At 41.3% G+C, this 22,049-nt stretch overlaps 1 protein-coding gene across 2 annotated transcripts in view; it reads right to left on the reverse strand.

Moving 5' to 3' along the window:
• The window catches only part of NFYC (nuclear transcription factor Y subunit gamma), a 53,183-nt gene that overhangs the window by 15,724 nt on the left and 15,410 nt on the right, over positions 1 to 22,049 (reverse strand). For both annotated transcript variants that reach the window (XM_063311643.1, XM_063311644.1), the window contains exons 2-4: positions 14,023 to 14,132; positions 4,973 to 5,044; positions 2,496 to 2,609 (exon numbers count right to left, since the gene is read on the reverse strand). In XM_063311643.1, coding sequence (XP_063167713.1) covers positions 2,496 to 2,609; positions 4,973 to 5,044; positions 14,023 to 14,124 — 288 coding nt within the window. In that variant the 5' untranslated portion in view covers positions 14,125 to 14,132. The remainder of the gene's footprint in view (positions 1 to 2,495; positions 2,610 to 4,972; positions 5,045 to 14,022; positions 14,133 to 22,049) is intronic.

Here is a 22,049-nt window from a genome sequence, read left to right on the forward strand (position 1 = left end):
CTTCTTCCTTCCCCCTCTGTGCTGTGGCTGTTAGATTGTGAGTCTACAGCACAGACTGTGTTATCTTTCATGATCTATATATGACATTTATTAAGCAGTTAAAACTTTCTAAGGGCTTAGCAATAACACCACTAAAATTCCAAAATGAATGAATGCTGTAAACTACCCACTAAGGAAAAAATGCCATTAACGTTATTTCCCATCTACTTTTAATTACAGTTCTGAATATTTGTTTTCCCTGAAGCACTTGTATGACGTATGGAGCCCAAGAATCTCAGCTTTCATTTTTCCCTTTATACCAGGAGTGGGCAATCTTAGGGTGGCCAGCTAACATTTTGGAGGACTGCAAAATGGCATGGACTACTTCATGCACTGGGATCCTTTGTTCTTAACTGTGATTAATCCATCTTCAAATCTGTAATATAATTTCCACGCAGTTCTCATTTCAAATGTGATAAATTGTGCTGTCAATCTTCAGCAATCAGGGTTATTGTGCCACAAAAGGGGGCTAAGACTGCACTAAAGCCCACCCTTGCTTTATTCCAAGGTACCAACTCTTGATGTTGCAAAGATCACTTGGGAAATGCAAAAGATTGGCACAAGGACCACTACCACAAAGGATTTTGAAGTGTGTCCTGCAGATGCACCTGGACAGTACACAACATTATCGGCAACAAAGGGATTTTTTTTCCTCCCCACTTCAGAGATAGGGGGAAGTGAGATCATTCTATGCTTGTGGCATGTATTAGACCAGTGTTTTTCAACCTTGGCAACTTTTAAGATGTGTGGACTTCAACTCCCAAAATTCTGGGAGTTGAAGATCACACATCTTAAAGTCACCAAGGTTGAAAAACACTGTATGGGACTCTCTGCCACACACTGACCATCCTGCAATGCTGCTTCACAATCCAGCTCAAGGGGAAGCAATTTGAGCATGCTGGTTAAACGGGAGGATTGTCAGCTTGCAAAATCTGCTGGGCTAAAATAGTCCACAAGAACTGCTAGAATGGTGACAATTTTTCCTCTCCTCCTGTTAACTGTTTGCTGACATGCAAAGTGATAGAGGTTTTTGGGGCAGAGAAGTAAACAGTAACTGGGCGGCTTCAATGCTCAGCTACCGGTTAGCTGAGGCAAAGGAAGCACAGGCTAAATGGTGAATGCATTTGGGAACCAGAGGTGGTGCTGAGAAAAAGTGGGAAAAGGTACATTCAGGAAGCTGTGAAAGTGAAACAGGTAGTGACACAAAACAAAGCGTATAAAAATCAGAAGGAGGCAGGATGAGTTTTCTAGCAATCACAACTTTATAAACAGTTGGCCAAAGTGTTAGTTCATCCCGCAGAGCGCTGTGCTAATCATGATCAGGAGGCTTCTGGTAGATTAGGACGCAGAGATATTTTGGTCTAAATTTCAGCTAAGGGGGAAGTTAGTTTAGGTGGTACAAGACAATGCAACTCAAAAGGTGATGTCCCACTCTCCAACCCCAGTTCAGCTTCTGCAACCCCAGGAGTGAATTTCATACTTCTAAAAAAATGGCAAACTCATGTTGATGAGGTCACTGTGCTGGGGGGCCTCCCTAAATATCATGGCCTCCCTAAATATCATGCCAGTCTGGTAGTAACTAGTAATCATCTAATTGTGATTTTAAAGACGTTTCTAGAGCAGTAATAGCAATAGCAGTCCATCCGGGGCCCACTGTGTGGCAGCATGTGGCTCTGTGGCTCCTCCCCCCAACCCCCAACCCCCACCCCCGTGCCTCTGGAGCATCCAGAGCACATAGCCAGGATTTGGCAGTGCCGTTTTTCAGTACATTGAACTTTTGTTAGCCCTAATATACCTATTTGCTAATTATCCACAGGAAACCCTTGATAAAAAACAAGCAAGCAAGCAAGCAAGCAAGCAAAAAAAAAAAAAAAAAAATCTACGCCCCTCTTCAGAAGCATCACTGCTACATCTCTTGCAACTTTTTGGATGCACTAAAAAAAAAAGAGGAAAGAACAGATTACCCCTCCTGGGTGCAAAACGATCACCTACTCCTGTTCTAGAGCAATTCGGTGGATGTTCCCAAAACATGCCTCTAAATCTGCATTTCTCAACCAATGGCTGGCTGGGGAATTCTGGGAGCTGAAGTCCACACGTCTTCAAGTTGCCAAGGCTGAGAAACGCTGCTCTAAATGAATGCTGAGGCCAACTCTCAAAAAGGACACAGCTGGTCACTACTCCCGTCTCCCACCCCTTCCGCCCCTGGGATTCTGGGTGTGTGTCTGCAAAGGATGGAAGCAAGACCGAGAAATAGAGACTGGGGGAAGACTTAAGCTCCCGTCGGATGCTTCTGTCAACTGGCTTTGGGGGGAGATGCTATCACCAGGCATTGGCGTGCCAAGGCTGACTAGTGAAGGGCTTGGTCCAATCCACTCTTCCCCTTCCCACCCCCAAAGCAGGAACAGACAAAGGGTAAAAGAGACACCACACTTTCAGGATGGTAAGCCGTCCTTTACCTGCAAGGTCCTGCGTTTGTTGTCTTCTGTGTGTATCCAGGCTCGTAATGTCAACTCCGTGATGAATATCTGAGCAGCCTTGGCGAACAGGACAGGGGCTTCTGCACTGATCATCTACAAAAACGAGGGTGCATTTTACCTAACTGTGTTAAAACAAGACAATTACAGAAGCCTGTCTCCCCACCCACCCCCAAAAAAGCCTTATCTGGGATGAGTCAGAGCTACTAAACAACTTGCTTATCTTGGAAAACGAAGTATCTAGGCTACTTTATCTTCCAAGGAGATCAGAGTGGCCCATATGGAAGTTATCCCTTTTGTCCTCACAGCAACCCCAAAAGATGGACTAGGCAGAATAAGAGGCTGTTTCAAGACTACTTGCTGAGTGTTTTGGACAAACAGAAATTTGTACCTGAGATTCCCTCAGGTTTCACCAGCCCTGCAAAAGGTTGCCTTCCAAATATGTTAGGGCTAAAATGTGAAGAATTCCCAGATTTTCAACCTCAAAGGATGCACATACGAAAGGGCTTCATCTCTGGGGACTCACTTCCAGCCCAGGAAAATGGCAGAGCAGACAAGTGTGCATGTCTTGCCGTTTAAGAACAGGCGTGGCATGTTCCAGACCTTTGGCCCAGAGGAGCCAGCTTCCTCACTCACACAGGAAATGTCTCTTTTAATTCTGATCACACTGCTGGCCTCAGCGCACTTCCTGTTGTTCTCAGACTACAGTCCCAAGAACAGTCCAAACAGCGCTGTCATATAAAAGCATCTTAGTCCTGAATTTTAATCAGTCAAATGTGCTTATGAATAATACCATCATTCTGAAGCATAGAGCACAACGAACTTTGTTTTTAGATGCTCTTCAGAAGAAGCATTTTCTCTAGTGTGAGAGTAATGTTTCTTCAAAGGTTGTACCAGGCATCCAAGGGTTTCTATGTATTCCCTTTTAAACAAATTTTTTTTTTTAAGAAATATTGGACTAAACGTTGATCCCCTAAGTTTTGAGATGTAAGTGAAAATGACCTCACCTGGTATTTTAAGAACCCTGTTTTCACAAATCTCTTTGCAGAATTCTAGCTTTGCACTGCTGGGTAACATTTGACATGCACACCCTTTGAAATCAACCCCAACTCAACCCGTAATTCCTTAGAAATAGGACAGTATTTCACACACCACTCACTCCCTGGAGAGCCAAGTCTACATTCAAAAGCTGGCCAATTTTCAAAAAGAGCAGGGCAAACATCACTCAATATTCCAGCATTAGACTGAAGTTGAGGAAGAGAAGCCACAGCTCCTACTGCCAGTTTGAGCAACGGTCCAGATTCAATGTCCACGTAAAAGAGGGGTAATTGTTTCCATGAACCACTGGTTATTTGCAAAGAAAGTAAATGGGGCACAGAAACCAAGACAAAAAAAATATCATTATCATGTGCGTCTGTCAGGTGAACCTGTTTTTACTGGAACAACTTGAAAAGTGCCCTGCTCCACACCAGTGAGGATTTTCACATCGTATGGCTTAGGCACTCTGCGAGGGTGTCAGTTTCAGTGACCCCATTCCCATCTTGTGAGAGCTACAGTCAGCCTGAAGGAACCTAATCCTGATACTAAGAAAGCAGTGGAGAGGGGGGGGGAGAGAGAGAGAGAGAGAGGGAAGGAAACAACTTCGGTGTTGCGGGTTAAAACGTTACGATCAAGAAAAGCATGCGTTTTACAAGATGTGATGGACACTAAAAGGCTTAAAAGGCGGCTTCTTATATGCAGAAATGAAGATCTATCGAAGGCTATTCTACAATCAGAAACCTGTTTACCATGGAATGTCAGTTGCTGGGAACAGCACCAACAAAAGAGTGCCCAGCTGTAGACTTCTCAGGGGTTGGTGACCAATACTGGCAAGGGGGCAATGACCAGGGCACTTCTGCTCGATCCAGTAATTCCTCATATGCACAAGGTACTTTATGATTTAAACAGGGTCTCCATAGTTTTAGTTTTAATATCCTCACTAGCATACCACATTGCTTTTCAGCTATGTTGTAAAAATAAGGCTATCCCCCGACACCTAACATATATGGGGAGAAAGAGAGAGAAAGAGAGAATAAAAAGGAGAGAAAATCCATTCGTTCCCAGAAAAAAAGTGGAAAACCAAACTGAAAAAGTGAGAAAGGGACAAATAGCTCTAAAATTCACAGTACATCTCTTCAAATCAAAATATAACTCTCACTTGACACCCTGCCTATTCCCCCCACCACTGTCATTGCCCACCCTCCTCTGCCACAATGTCTTTCATGCCAGTGTCAGCACAGCAGCTCATGCTGCATTTTAAGTTTTCATTCAACTCCAAGCCAGGCTGTCCTTAGTTTCTAATTTGAGAATAAAAAGAGAGCCTCCAGGAAACACACTCAATAATAAATCAAATATGCTCAGAACAAATTTATGGGCTTCATATATTTAAAAAAAAAAAACTACTTTGCCAGACATTTTACCTTCACATCTTCATCTAGTTTCATGATCTTCTTAATGCGTGCCAACGGGAGTTCCTGGACTCTGAAGTCTTTCTGCAGAGAGCAAGGCAAGAGACCCCCAAAACCCACAATCAGTAAAGGATGAGACAACTGTCCAACTATATGGTACAAGACATGGCACACACTTCCCCCAGATGTGATAAATTCCCATATGCTGCTGCTACTCCTCTTTTGCATTAGTGATCCGTTGTTACAATTACGCAAGTGGACCTCAGGTCTGCAAAGGGCAGCATGATTTGCTGCAACACAACCAAACTCTCCGGAGATGCTTGGGTAAATATACAACTAGATATATTGGTAATGGTTTCCATGGATGTTCAAGTCAAAGTCTGTATTACACTGAAATCCACTAAAATGCACGTTGGCAACCATCCAGCTAAACAAACTTCTCTTGACAATTCCTTGTCATTCTTTTCCCAAATTAGGTAAACTGCATAACCTTCAAGCCCCTGTACCAGCTCAGGAACCTGGATGTCTCACAGACAGATCTGTGCAACTAAAATCTCTCTCTCTCACTCTCTCTCGCATTAAAATATGTAGCATAACTCAAGGTCTGATACCACAGGGTCAATCATGCTTGAACAAATAACATTCTGCCCATTTTCCCCTAGAAGCTGGAAAAGAACCTTCCAAAAGGGGAAGGTTCTCTGGGTAAATATGGGGCACACAGAAAAAACAACTTTTTTTTTTGCTCATAATTGCCAAGGTAAATGGCATATGGTTAGCCCATTCCTTCTGGTTGTGACAGCTCAAAATGGGAAAACCTCAGCTAAAGCAGCATAAGCAGAACAGAGTCAAAATACAATATAGCTCACTTCCCCCTTTAAACCACTCCCAGAATAACCCTTAAGAGTGAGGATAGGGTCAGAGGGACAGTTGCCAGTTTGAGCTAAGCTCAATTCCAGCACTTCCTGTTCTTTCTGCATGCAAAAAATATCAGGCCTGTTTTGTGTAGTCCAGGAGGGGATTAAAAACCAGCAACAACCAGTCTCCCCACCTTGTATTTGTAGCCATTCTTGGCCTTATGCGCCTAATGGTGAAAGTATACAAGTTGAGTGTCAGAAGGAAGGGCTTGGTTCATACCACCTGTATATTTAACCAGGGCTGCTTTGGTAAATCTTAACAGGTAGGGAAGGTCATACTAGGGTGCTGGGCATTTTCAAGAGACACAGAAAGCCCAAGCTATGAGGTAGGCTTTAAACATCTATCTAGAACTTTGATCTGACCCTGGAAATTAAAAGGGCTATATTGCAGCTGCCATAGTATCGGCTGGAGATGTTTGCTTTTCTTCATTCTATCTATCAATCAATCAATCAATCAATCAATCATAGTTGTATGGCTGCCCATCTCACAGAAAGACCATCTCCCCAAGAGTTCGTACTTCCCAAAGCTTCCAAGTCGCTTGGGAAGAACTGCCACAAACACTACAGTCTGCAGGAAGAAGTGGGCAGAACCACCTGAGCTGAGCACTCTGCTTCCAGCTCCAACCTCAGAGATGGGTGGGGAAGGCAGTTGTTTGCTCCACCAGCAAAAACCAAAAGCAAAGGGCTAGAAGTAAAACCATGTTGTGGCAGCAACTCCGCCAATCTCCTGTTGTAAGGATTCTGGCTGCTGCCAATCCAGTGTAGCAGCAATATTTCTTCCAAGCAATCAAAACAAATCTGATGGTTCTCTGTTGCTGGGATGTTTAGAACAGTGGCTGGGATTCTCCTATTAAGAACAGCCTCTCCCAAAGAGTACTTCCCAGATATATGGACCAACTTCTCAGCAACAGCTCTGGCGGCAGAGATTTCTGGGAGTGGAACTCCACACATCTGGTGAATGCCTGAGCTGAAAATGTTGGATTGAAGGAACAATTACAAGATTCCCCCCAAAGACAGGTGTCCATGACCTTCAGGATGCTCCGTCCATTCCTATGAGGTGACTGCAAGGCCAGAGAAAGCAGGAAAGCCTGCCACAAGGTCTCAGCACCATAAAGGAAACTTCTGTCATGGCGGGGTTTCTAGGCAAGACATGTCAGCCTGCATGAGAACATTAGAACAAGACAACGTGGAAAATGGCTGCTCTAGGAAATACGAGAAGAAAAGGTGTTCCCTTCTCAATGCAGCATCATCATGAGGGCAGTTGCCAAGAGTGCCTGCCTCACACTCAGATCAGGTACTCAACTAAAGTGTGCATCTCTTGTATGGATTACACACAGCTCAACAATGAACACCAAGGTCACTTCAAATGCAACAAAACCTGGACTTCTCTACTCCTGCAGATCACTTGGCACAGCTACAACAGAAGACAGAATTATAAATATACATGCACACACACAGTCTAAATTCAAGACATAATTTAGCACTAATTACAGGCAAGAAAGTTGCAGATAAGGGTTTTTCCTTTTTGTGGTAAATATCTTTTTTACATAGCCCTAGGCAGAAAAATTATGGCTCAATATTCAAGGTTGGATTTAATCACGGTGCAGCGCGTTGCTTCACATCATCAGAATGCCCAAAATTTTAAAACAACAACAACTGCCCTTTCCTGGAAGCCTGTGGGGTAAAACTCTTGACCACGCACAGCTGAAATCTCAAAGCTTCTACATGGCAGGCCTCTGGGTACCAGGGGATCAGAGTAATTAATTGTAGTTTTTATGCTCTCTGCTGGCCTCCAAAAAGGTGGCTCCAAGTGTCACATGAAAATGCAAAGCTTTTTTTTTTTTTGCCTGCTGGTTCTGTGCTGGGCTCTGGGGTTTAATGTGCTACCTTTTCTAAGCTAGCAGCTTTTTCCTGGAGGGTTGGGGAAGGATGTTCAATTAAATCAGACTACAGTTAAGGATCAAGACCTGAAACATGTGGAGATGCAATTCTCTAAGAAGGTCTTGTTAAGAGTCCCCACACAGAAAAGTTCCAGCTGCTTATTTTTAGCCTCATGCAAGCATTTTAAATAAAGCTTGACAAAATCAGCAGTGCTTCAAGGAGGAGGATTTAATAGATACTATTTAGTTCTCTTCCTTGCAATTAGACACTATCCTGGTTTTTCCCTTCTTTTTTTCTCTGAAGAGTTCAATGTTCAAGCTGTGGGAAGGAAACCACAGAATTCTACAAAAGCTCCCATCCTACACAAATCCGTCAGCAGCACAGAGGACAATGACCCAACCAAAATCCATCTTGGAATATAAAAGATCCCTGCTAAGGGATCTCCAAGGGCCTATCTCATTCCCAATCCAGTTTTTAAGAGAAGTCTTTAGGAAGGCTCCGCAGACAGCTGTTTCCCCCCATCATTATCCTTTGACACCTAATATTCAAAGCCATGCTGCCTCTGGACACAGGAATCCCACTCAGCTGTTCCGGCTACCAGATACTCTACATATATTCTCCAGGACGGTCTGCTCCAATCCGGGACCCTCAATATGCACTGGGGCAGCAACTTTCCAAATTTCCCAACCAGCTATGCTGGCTGAGGCTTTCTGGGAATGGCAACATCACCACTGCTTTAAGGTTTTGTCTAATCCTCAGCAACTGTCACAACACCTCCACGATCTCTACAGTACGTATCCCTTCCCGCGCTTCGTATGAGTGATGTCTCCTTCAGTGGAAATAAGACCACTAGTCTAAGTAGAGCCAACTGGGGAGCTTAAGGGATGCGCATCTTTGGCCTCATCCACTGGCCAGGGATCCTTTTTGCTTTCCAAGAGGAACATCGTGGAAAGGAATTAGCTCAGTCTGGTCCCTTATATCGGCTGAAACTGAGCACCACAAAAAGCTTGTCTGCCCTAGCTAGAATTCTCAGGCCTTAACAACCCGTAAGGAGACCAAGGATTGCCAACTGCTCTTTGAGCAAGAACAGAGACAAAAGGAAATCAGTGTGACTTCATTTAGAGAGTAGCATCTAGAAATGTCCAGGCTTAGGCATTTCAGCAATGGCATAACATAGTAAAGTGACCTCCTATGAGAAGCCAGCTAGGCTTTCTTATAACTTGGAACACTACCAGAAGTCTTATTTCTTAATGGGTGTGAGGGGCTGGGGTTTTATTTTGGAAACTGAACCCATTACATCTTAAATGAAAACTTTACACAGTACCTTCTTTTTTACACACATCCCCCAACAGTGGTTATTGCCTGGCTGGGTAGGGTTAACACCACCCTCCTAAGCCCTATGAGTTGGCTTAGCTCATAAACAAGACTTTGGGGCTCAGTCCTTACAGTACAGGTAGTCCTTGCTTAACGGCTGTTCGTTTAATGATGGTCCAAAGTTATGAGAGCCTTGGAAAAAGTCCTTTACAACCTGTTCTCACACTTACAACTGTTGGAAAACATTGCACCACCCCCAGTCACGTGACTGCAATTTGGGCACTCGGCAGCTGGCTCGCATTTACGACCAGTTGCAGCATCCTGCAGTTATATGATCCCGATTTGCAACCTTTTTTGCCAGTTTCTGTCAAAAAACATCCTTAGGGAAGCTGGATTTGCTTAATGACCAGCATAAAAATGTTCATAAAATCAGGTCCAGTCACATGGTGACTCACTTAACGACCTCCCTGTTTAACACCAGTTTTCCAGTCTCTATTGTGGTCATTAAGTGAGGACTACCTGTAGTTAAAAGTCCTAAAGTTTGTAAAGTGGCATACAGTCCTTGCCTCCCTCCAAAAGTTCTTGCATTTGTTGGGGATTATGTGCTGCCTCAGCATGGTTGCTCCTTTCACAAATAGTTGCAAATCAAGGTTGCTGCTGAGCTCTAGGCTCTGCTCTTAAGCAATGTTGTGACTAAGCACCCAAGCTCAGTTCCCAAGCCAACCACCAGGCAGGGATCAAGCCAAGATGGACTGTTTACCGTGGCTGGCAGTCTTGGAAGTTGACTGTCAGCCCGCTTGCTTGCCTGCAGCGGCTGCACTTGCCCAGACACTACTTCCCACTTCCTTGACTCCTCTTCTCCCATTCACCCACAAGCCCTCTGGGTTGGCTTTCCCTTTTCTAGGCTAATGGCGTGGGTAGAGTAAGGTATGCTAAGCTGGCTGCCTGTGAATGGATGTTGGCATATTCTTGAAAAAGCCAGGGTGTGGCTAAACTAGCCAGCTGGGGACACTGTTATCCGGTTAAATGCTGGGGTGTAACCAGATGGCTAGCTGGGGTGCCAGTGGGGATGCCTGTAGTGTGTCTGTACTGGTCAGTCTGCCTCACTCGGCAGGCTGGGGGGAACTGAGCACTTCCCCGCTCAGGTTCCAAGACTGTAAGACCCAGGACTGTAAAACTTTTATGTCCCTTAAGTAATGAAATGCATGCGAATCACCAGCAAATCTTGGGTAACCAACTAATCTAAATATCATATGGCTAATATATTCTGAAACACCATTAAAAGCTTCAAGTACTGTAAAACCCCATTTCTAACCAATAATAAACAATACATTAAGAGAATACATTAAATAATATGTAGATTATATGTCCAACGTGGCACAATTCTATGTCTAATGCTATAGTTAAAAATGGTTTCCAAATAAAACTGAATTATACATCAGAATTATTTTTTAAATATGAAGTTATTCTATACATCAAAGCACACTCCCACAATTTGGTTAGCCATTCTTTCACAGAGGGAATTAAAGATCTTTTCCAATAAAGTGTGTATAAAATCCTTGCAGCTATTAATATATACAGTGCCAGTTCAATATATTTTGAAGAAGTGTATGGTTTAGTGAAGTTTAATAAAAGTATCTCAGGATGAAATGGGATTACAATTTTCAAAATTTGTTCCATTCGACAGTGAATTAATTTCTAGTATTGTTGGGCTTTGCAACATTGCCAACCACAAATGGAAGAAGGATCCAATTTATTTATTGCGTTTCCAGCACTTCACAGAAAAGAAGTTGCTCATTTTAGCAATCATGACAGGAATAGTGTACCATCAGTAAAATATCTTACACCAACTCTTAGTTTAATGCTCGAGGTAACTATTCTTTTTGCACTGAAATTCTCATTGTTCCATCTCTGTGACTATACAGATGCTATTCAGTTAACAATCACTCGTTCAGCGACCGCTCTAACTTACGATGGCGCCAGACGAGTGACACTTATGACCAGTCCTCGAAGTTCCAGCTATTGCAGTGCCCCTGGGTCATGTGGTCACATTTCCAACTGTCACAGCACTCCACAGTCATGTGGTTGTGATTTGCAACCCTCCCTGTCAGCTTCCCACAAGCAAAGTTAATGGGGGAAATTGGCAAGAAGTCAGAAGTCATGATCATGTGAGGTCCTTGTCACGTGATTTGCTTAGCAACAGTAACCTGGGACTTCCGGAACTGCTGTCACTAAGCAGCGCAATCATATGATGTCACACTTTACAACCACATTGCTTAGCAACAGAAATTCTGGTCCCAATTACCGTCGTTAAGTAAGGACTACCTATATTCAAATTTTGCATCCCTTTAATCATATAATCTTTGACTTGTTAGGGTTCTGAGTCACATTTCACTAATAAATTATAAATTGTGCAGAACAAATGTTCAGTACTGTAAGTGATAAGATTTTCAGATTTAATCAATTCTCAATATTCTGCCTTATTTTCGTAATTGTTTTGTTGCTGTGCTGTTTATTTGATAGTATTGAAACCAATTAAGTGTGGAACAGTGCTGTGTAGCAAAAGACTCAAAAGAATTTTCTCCTGTTAATAAAAAATCTGAACAAATTGTTCTCTCTCTCTAATTTTTGGTACTTCATAAAAAGTAGACATTCAGTAACATAACAAGAGGGGAAAAATCTGGACTTAAGTCTTTTCCTGGATTTGTCCCAAACATTCAGTAAGTTTAAACATTCAATATTACACAGTATCTTGAAAACTGATTTTTCTGTATCAACTCAAATATACGCAACCCCTCCGGAAGGCCTGCCCCTTCCACAGAGATGATGCAAACATAAGGAAATATAATCCTTTCTGAAATCCATGTTAGACAGCTGGCATGATAGTATAATCTGAAATTCAGAGCCATTAGGCTGCCTCATTCTTTTGAATCCTGTCTTGAATTTAATCCTTGGCCTTTTATTACACCATATATAATTCATTACTGGTCTGTGCCAGTGGTTTAATACCTTGTTCTCAATAGAAACTGGAATCATTTGAAATAGAAAATTTAGTCTTGGTAAAATATTCATCTTAAATGCTGCAATTCCGCCTGACCAAGATAAATGTAATTTCTTCTATCTAGAAATATATGTTATATGTTTCCAGTTTAAGTAAATAATTGTTCTTAAATAGGTATTTATTCCTTTTTTTAAAGAAAAAACCCTAGATATTTGACCTTAACAGTAATATTAAAGCCTGCTTAGTCAATACACAAACTGGTTTTCATCCTCTGTCAAATTCCACATCAACATCTGAATATTCTCTTTGGTTCATAAGCCTGGCACCAAACCGTATTATTATATATGGTCCATCAATGTGGTTTAGAAGACTCCAGGTTGAGCAATTGCTAGTACAATGTCATCAGCAAATAATTCAATTTATATTCTTGTGAAGCTAATTTGACTCCAGGATTCTATTTTCTTGACATATTTGGATTGCCAACAGTTCCAATGCTAATAAAAATAAAGGAGAGAAAGGACGCCCCCCACCCCCATGTGTGCTTCTCCCACTCACCTACACCCCCTCTGGATCAGTGTTTCTCAACCCCAGCAACTTTAAGATGTGTGGACTTCATGGCTGGCTCGGGAATTTCGGGAGTTGAAGCCCACACATCTTAAAGTTGCTGAGGTTGAGAAACACTGCTCTGGATTGACTTTCCTTTTTCTAGGCTAAGGGGGTGGGTGGGGTAAGGTGTGTTAACTTGGCTGCCAATGAACGTGGACACCTTCCTGAAAAAGGGTGTGGCTAAGCTAGCCAGATGGGATGGTGTTATGCCAGTCAAATTGCTGGGCGTGGCCAACTAGCTAGCTGGGGCACCAGCATGGATGCCTATGGGTGGTGGATGCCTATGGGTGACTGTGCTGATCATTCTGCCTTTCTCAGCAGACTGGGGGGAACTGAGCACTTCCCCTCTTAGTTTCCAAGACTGTAAGAGCCAGATCTTTAAAATGTTTATATCCTTTGGGTGGGGAGGGAGGGAGAGAGCCTAGCTTCAGGAAGAGTGTGGTGGGGGGGCATTTTTGCCTGGCTGCAGCCAGGTAGCATTTTCAGTGCTGCCTTCCCCAGGTGCAGAGGGCATTTTTCACCTCATTCCCCTCTCAGTGGGCCCATTATCCTAACTTGTTAGTTACCCCTCATGGTTGCTAAAATGTATAACTTTTAGCAGGCATTCATATATTTTCATATTCCTAAGTTATCTTGGACATTTATTTTTGCAGATACCTATCCAATAAATTTAGAAAAAAAATGAAGTTGTTCCTAAGTGAGGTGATGACAATGGTGAGCAAATTTTCAAGGCCAAATGAATCCATGGTCAGTAGTGCAGACCATTCACAGGGATGTGTGACCACCGAAAACTATACATAACAGTGGATGCTTGCCAATCACCAAAATAGCACATTGCTGAACATCCAACTATACAGCTTCTTCTGACTTGAAGGTAAGGGGAAAGTATTTCTGAAAATAATTCTGGGCACAGGTGTAATACTGTATTTTTTTTGCCACTGCTTCAGTGAAGAACTAAATGAAGAGAGATAGATGAGGATGCCATATTCCATATTCCTGGCAGGAAGATTTTATGGTGAACAAATACCCCAGACTGAAACATGTCTACTAGCCCTTCTTAGCATCTTGAGCATATATTTCATATACCAAGAGGTAGCCGAGGAACAATTCTCTCTTGTTGTAAAATCAGAAAAGGGTGATTTTCTCGCTCTAGTTGCTCTAGTAACCAGCAGCCCATGGAGGAAATTGTTGAGGTTTGAAATTTTACAGTCATTAAAATTGTAAAAGTCTGAACCTTTTCTCCTTTAAAAGCACAACATGAAAAATCACTAAACACTTGTAGACATAACTAGTAAGAGGTTTATAAACAATTTCTCAGTGGGATGCTATGAAAAAAATCTCCTTACCACTGTTAGGTTTCGAATCTCATCCATGACCCGAGGCCAGAAAGATTGAAGACACTGCTGTGCATCACTGTTGCCTCCTGCAAAGCCCCCATCCGTGGACATTATGGTAACTGGAAAGAAATCAAGTAATATCTTAGAAGGAAGATGGTGGGGATAAGGTTTTTGAGCCTATATTTTAAAAGATGTACATAGTGGATTATAAAGCAAAATAAAGATGTTCAGCAAAGCTTCAAACCAAGAACCTGAAGAGGATCTTCCTCAAATCCCTTTCATCAACATAGATTTTATTCCATCAGACTTGGAACAAAGCAACTTGGAAAGGCTTGGTCAAGGATTTTGTAGGCTCTGATTCTATTCCTATTCTTGTTCCTATATCTTCCTTCCTTCCTTCCTTCCTTCCTTCCTTCCTTCCTTCCTTCCATCCATCCATCCATCCATCCATCCATCCATCCATATTTTGCCTATGTGATCAAGCCATGGAGTGCCTTTTCTCCCAGAAATCGTTTTTAATGTTCTACAGATATACTTCCTGATGTTCCTTTCTCTCTCACAAGGCCATGAAGGTCTTTCTCTGACAAGTGTTTCTCTGTACCATAATCTGTCAAGGAACTTCCTATATTCCTTCATCTGATTTAATTCAGATACTTTTATTAGTCTAAGATGACGATATACTTACAGGTAGTCCTCGACTTACAACCATTTCAAAGTGACCATTCAAAGTTATGACGGCACTGAATGAATGGTGGTTATGATCGGTCCTCGGAGTTCCAGCCGTCCCATCACCCCCACAGCCATGGGATTGCGATCTGGGTGCTTGGCAACCCATTTGCACTCACAACCGGTTGCCAAGTGCCCTGCGATCACAAGATTGCCATTTGCAGCCTTCCATGCTGGCTTCCCCCGAAAGTCAAACGGGAAGCTGGTAAGGAAGATCATAAGCTGCTGGGGTAAGTCTCCCCACCTGCACACACGCCCCAGCCCCTCTGTGCTTGTGCCACACCAGCCACCCATGCACCCTCCCCAACCCACACCCCATGCACCCACCCAACCCGCGCAACACCTCTCACACACCCTCCCCAACCCACGCAGTGACTCTTGTGCACCCCGCGCATACTTCCCAACCCGTGCAGTTGTGGGAAGCCAGAATGAAGTTGCCTCGCCTAACAACCATGGGATTCAGTTAACAATGGCAATCAGGACTGCAGGGATTGCCGTCAGTAAGCAGTGCAGTTGCGCTTTATGACCACGTTGCTTAGTAATGGAAATTCCGGTTCCAATTGCCGTCATAAGTCAAGGACTACCTATATTTCATATGCAGATGTTATGCTCAGCTAAACACAGCAGGACTACTTCAGATAATGTGGTTGCCTAACTTCTAAGTTAATCTGTACTGATTTGCTGTGTATATACATTATACCTGTTAGGGTTATATATCATTATTCATTTTGAATGTTACTGCTGAAGCACTGGTTCTGACAATTACTGTAACTGCCTTCTGTGATGCTCTGGGCAACTCCTGATGACATCTGTTTCCAAGACTGTGTGGCTCCTCCACAAACTGACAGTAGTACTGAGCAGCCATGCAATCCTGGAAAAAGGTACAGCTTCTTAAATGAGCATCCGAGGTGCTGCATTCATTCTCCAAGGCAATTTCCTGGAAGCAGATCTGAAGCTCTGCACAGCCCTGCTATGATAACACAAGGAAACAGAACTGAGGACCCTAAGTCAGCTTTAAAAAATATCTCAATATTTTGCTTTGGTGTGCAATCTTCATCTTATTACCAAGAGACAGTTATCTTTCAAGTATTACTACCTGAACGGTCTAGAAGAAGGAACACATAAAAAAATAATTGAAAACTGTGGTTGGCTCAAAAGTATTATCTCATAAGAGGCTACCCTCTGTGTCTCCCCGTGATTCTTCTCTTTTCCCTGCTTCTTTCCTTTCAGCCTTTTCCAAGATGAATAATTATTTATTTTTGTTTATGTATTCAATTTATATCCTACATATCTACTCATAGCAGCAAGTATTCCATTCTACATTTCTTGATATTTGGAGCAACTAAAAGTGCACGAGCCAGCACAGAGACATACTGCGGCTACTGAACCTCCGATGCTGTAAATATATGCAGATTTAGAGGATACTTGTAACTTCTCTGCAAGGGCCTGGGCTTGTCCTTTGCCATTCAGAAGGCACACCAAATGGAAATTCATTCTAAACCCAACCAGTTAATTTCTCTGAGAGGCCATCGTAAACATTCTTAGAGTGGACTTTTGTGAGGGGAGAGGGGAAAGGATAAGAGCCCTACAGCATTCATTTTTCTTCAGGAATCATACTAGCAGCAATCAGGATGGACGGATCCCCAAATAAAGTCAGTTTTTTAATCATGGGAAAACTTTTAGAGCCTTTCTGCCAAATGTAACAGCTGCAGAAGCAAACATACATACAAAGAGTTGCAAGTATATATCATGTGAACTGCTGAGAGCAGTTTGATTATGGAAGGATACAAATAAATAAATAAATAAAGTGTGTGGATTGATGTCAACCCATGTCATATTTTACTTACCTAGAAGAAAGCATCCTGAAAACTATAGCACACATAGCTGTCCCTTGAGGAGAAAGGGTCATGCTATTTTGGAGTGGTTTTATTCAATCCTCTCCAAATCAACACAATCCAGACGCTGGCTGGATTCACAAAACACACTGTAACCTAGACTTGGTTTAGCAAAACACAATTGTTATGTTTGCTTAACATGTACTAGCATACAGAACATTATTTGTTACATTTATATCTTGTCTTTTGTTCAGGAGCTCACTGCAACGCATATAGTGGCCCTCCCTGCATTTCCACACCCACCTGCCCCCCATATTTCACCACCCTGTGAGGTAAGTTGAGCTGAGTGAATGAGTGTAAATGGCCCAAAGTTGCTCAAAGAACCTCCGTGGCTAAGGGTGGACCTGAATCTGGGTCTTGCCACCGCCAGTCCAACACCTAAACCAGAAGGCCACAATAGCTCACAGCTTAAGGTGATTGCCTTAGTCACACCACATGCTAAAATAAGGTTCTGTTTCTACAACAAGCAGAAGCAGAAACTACCCAACTACTACATTTTACCATAGTTTATCATCGTTGAGTAAATCGAACCTCGGAAAGAATACGTCCTTCTCTTATTTGCTCCAAATTTAATCATAAAAGGACACACATTGACTACAAGGTAGGTAGAACCTAATACCTGTTCACTCAACCAACCTGTCAGCTCTTCAACCATAGTTAGTCTGGATTTGAAAAAGAAGCAGGACAATTTACTTTCCAAGCATTGGAGAATACTGACTTCCTCTTGTAATCGTATGGAAAATCTGAATGGAGGACTGCTTTGTCCTCACAGATGACTTCTCGTTTGGATGAAAAGGGGGGAAAAAAAATCTACCTCAACTATGTAACATCTGTGAGGAACATTTCCTGAACAGTGAGGTCTTTCAATGCACCGTATCTGCAGAGTGAAAAGGCATAGCTGAAAGAGCAATGAACAAATCTGAAAACCCATCATCTCTGCAAGTAACCCTAGAGCTGTAGGTGTAAAGAGAGAGCATCCTTCCTCTAACATGCTAGGATGCTGGCTAGGGTTGCTCTGTGGCTCACTATTAGAGCAGCATCGTTTTTAATAGCCACTTTCTGTGGGGAGGAGGCCTGCATATGGAGGACGGGCTGGAAGGGGAGAAGAAAACATTGAATCACTTTTTTTTTTTTTTTTTAAAGGAGCATCTACAGAAGTCAGGATTCTGTTAAGAGCAAAACCGAAGGTCTGCTTCTATACAGAAGCCGTCTGGAAGAAAGTGATTATTTGCTTTTAAATGGGACAAAATGAATTTACGTCTGCTAAATGTTCTCTTAGAAAATAATCCCAGAGGTGCTTTTAGAAAAGACTGTGTTAAATATATCATTCAAAGTTCACATAGAAGGGTGAGAGAAATGAAAGAATGCTTTATTTAAAAGTCTGAATACATGCAATCTTTTTATGTAGTGGCGTAATGGGAAATGGCTCGAGGCCAAGAACAATTGCAACTTAAGTGGATACGGTTCCCGCTGACTTATGATCCATTGTGTGTGGTGGATTTTATTTTGGCCTTTTCTCCCTCCATCCGATATATACACAGTATAAGGCTATTGTTTAGAGCAAAGTTGTCCAGAACCAATCACTGCCTGGGCTTTGGCTCATGCAGTGTAAAATAGCAGGTTCTTCTTTTAAAAAATCATACTTCTAAATCATTCTATGAGGAAACTAATAGTAGTCAGGTTGCTTATATGCGTCTATGAGGGACAATTACCCTCATACATAATTTTATTTTTTTTTTTAAAAAATGTTATTTAAGATTAGTTAAATGTTCTAAGTGCAGAGGTTGAAGACGTTTTGATGAATTTTCTTTAATATCAGAACATTATGGCTTATGAAAACAAAAAACCCCTTGAGGGTCTCTACAGATTTCGGCAAGACTAAATGCACTTAAAATGTAATCAGATCTTTCAAATGAACATTCAGTTGACAATCATAATACATGAAGCAAACACAGATAGTGTATATCTATAATTTCAACATTGTAGAAGGCATAAGAAATGAGCAAATTCACAACAGAAAAAGCACCTGTAGATTTAAAAAAATCCCAATGTCAAGTCCATAGTGATAGGCAACTCAACTCTAGCTGCTAAGGTTAATTAGGTCCAGATGCAAGGAGAGGACTTTGTAGATGGTCCTAAAGGAGGAAAGGTCAGGGTGTTTTTTTGGGGGGTGTGTGTAATTGAAAGCACTTTAGAATATTTCCCTACCTTCAGAATCTCCTGTAATGTGCTGGAGTTTCATGGCAATTGCACATACTGTAGGTTCACCAGCATAAGCCAAATTGGAAATTATTCTAATGAAGCCAGAGGAAATCCACTAATTTAAAGATTCTTCTTTGGCAGAATCTATACCCCACTGTTAATTCATTGAGGGATTTAAGTATTTTCATTAGAGTCTATTTGCAGTATTAACCTTTAGATATTTGAGAGCATCAGATTGAAATGAGCACCAATTCATTTCCTATGTGAAGATGTCCAATATGGATTTCATAGCATGAATCTGTCTATCAAATTTGCTCTGACCTGGCAGGAATCAGTTGTATAACTTATTAAACTTTCTATATTAGCCATTAACATAGAATTTTCTCCTCCCAACCAGCAAAGCAATTGCCTTAAAAGACAGAATTAGTACACAATTCCCCACCAACAACAATTTTGCCCCTTGTCAAACGTATTTTGCACCTTAATCTATTTAATCCATATACTATGCTTAAATAGAGAGGAAGAAAAAAAAATGTATTACTGATTAAACCTCTACAACCATCAAATCAGAAAGACTAACGGCTGCTCCGTGTCTGAACTGACATGCGTTGCTGTTCCACACGATACATAGCAATCATGCTAATATCGAAACTTATGAGATAGTGTTAAGTATGAAAGGAGCTCCTTGTTTCAGTGGTCTCTCTTCATCAAGTGTAATGTGTACTTCTCCCAAACACTGGGAATTATCTACCTTACAGTATATTGTTTGTATATGTGTGGTAGGGATGCTAAAACAATAGCCTATGATGACCAAGTATGCTCAAGTAAGAAACAAGGTTTGAGAAAGATTTTGTTTCTGGTTTACCATTCTGCCTCTTAGCCATTAGTCTTCTATCCAAGGAGTAGCATAGCTAAAGGCTACTTGTCTTAAGACAAGTTCTTAAGTCATGAGCTTGAATCAGAAAAAATATACATACGCAGTATGAGTTTTGAAAGTCTCACTCATGCTCTGATTTTTCATTTACAGGTAGTCCTCGACTTACGACCACAATTGGGACTGGAATACCCATCATAAGTCGTTGCATTTGTAAGTCAAGTCACCACATGACCAGACCTGATTTTACAACCATTTTTATGGCAGCCATTAAGCAAATTGAGCTTCCCCAGTAGACTTTTTTTGCCAGAAAATGGCAAATAACACCGCAAAACGCAATCACATGACCATGGGACGCTGCAACTAGTAGTAAATGCAAGCTGGTTGCCAAGCACCAAAATGTGATCATGTGACCGCGGGAGGGGGGTGCAACGTTTTGCGACACTTGGAAGTGCTTTACAGGTTGTAAAGCACCCGTTCTGAGGCCATCGTAACTTCAGACCATCATTAAACAAACTGTCGCAAGTCGAGGACCACCTGTATGTGAAATTGCATCATATCTTCCTTTAATTTAGAAACTTGATTCCAAAGTACTTTAACATTTTTTCTTTAAGAAGTAAAATAAATGCCACTTAGAGAACAACAGTATCAAAATATCATACTGTTACTAAGAAAACCAATAGGATAACTGGATAGAAATAATCTGATGATTCACCCAAATTCATATAATTTTGCCATAGTTATATCCTGGTTTTGCCTAAAATGCTCAGGTAGCAGTTCTGCAGAAGCAGCCAGTATTCATAATCATCCAAAACGTGTTCTATTTTGCCTCTGACGCACCTCAAAATTTAAACAGCAATACTTGATTTAAAATGTATTTTTTCCCTAGACATTTTCTTCATAATAACCTCAACTGCCTCAGTGGTTACATATCTTCAAATGAATAATACAGTATTAAAAGAACTACAGAAATAAGGGGGAATACTTAAATATCTGATTGAATTTGAAAATCTTATAACATGAAACTTGGAGCATTTGTTGGGCCTTATCTACAAATAATTGCTAAAATATGACCCCAAAACTAAGCAAATTAAAGATTGTATAATTAAATGGATGCAGAATTTAGATGTACTAACAGATATGCAACAAGATGAATTTCAGTGTAAGAAGAGCATCAAATATACTGGGTGGGAGAACAGACATGAGTAGGAAAAACTACAAGAGCCTTGAATTTTATCACCTCAAAATGAGAGACGAGAGATTTGAAAGAGAATTTCATCCTCGGTGTTCAAGAAAAGTGCGGAACAAAGATATAGGAATGCACATATTTGAATCAATTTGATTTGCACAATTTAAAGTATGTGGTAGCAGAATGTTTTTCTAGAGGAAAATGTAAATGAGATCTCACTGAAGGCTATAGCACAACAAACACAGAAAATCTTTGACTATTAATTTATTTTCCAGGCTGAAAGTTCTATAGTTGTTCGTATTTTGGGCCTTCTAAGTAAAGCATGATGATTACGGAATCCTTCCTCAAAAGAGAAGTTAGGCTGCTCCCTACACTACCTTCTTTCAGAAAACAATTGAAATTCCTGTTCCCTCAGGCATTTATGGAATAACTACAATTACAGGACCAGACTGCCTTTCTGTTTGCCTCTTGTTTAGTTTTTCTATTTTAAAAAAGTAAACATGTCATTTTTGTCATTTTTTTAAAGCTCTATTGGTTTGTTGTGATGGCTTTAATTAATATTCCTCAATTTCACTTGTAAACTGCTTTGGGTGGTATAGAAATAAAATAAAGTAAAATAAATGTATCTTCCAAAACAATATTGAAACAGAAGGCTGCATATTTTCAGCAAAAGTTATTTCAGAAACGCATTATTTTATGTCAGCTTTTCTTAGATCAGCATCTGTCATTAATTCTCCTATAGATAAAAAGAAAAAAATAAGGGAGGGATGAGGAATAATCTGGCCGCCCAGAGTCCCCCCATTGGGGAGAGATGGGCGGTGAATAAATTTATAAAATAAATAAAAACAAATAATTCAAGATAATAACTGGACATACACACATCCCAAGGACTGGTTTCCTTTAACGTTTATGCCGTTCCGTCAATCCTAACGCTACCTTCCCTTTTTTAACAGCTGACCTATTCATCGAGAAATAGAAATATACTGTAACATTATTAACTATTGTTAATCAGTTACATGGCATGTGATCCTATAAAAGAGGAAGGAAACAAACGTTGAAGAAGCCAACAGCAATGCAAGTGATGCACAGCGGAGCCATAAAAACAACCCCCCCCCCATATCTGGTTTCCTTTCCTCATCAAGCAACCTGA

This window comes from Candoia aspera, chromosome 10 (assembly GCF_035149785.1).
Source record: "Candoia aspera isolate rCanAsp1 chromosome 10, rCanAsp1.hap2, whole genome shotgun sequence".
NCBI lineage: Eukaryota > Metazoa > Chordata > Lepidosauria > Squamata > Boidae > Candoia > Candoia aspera.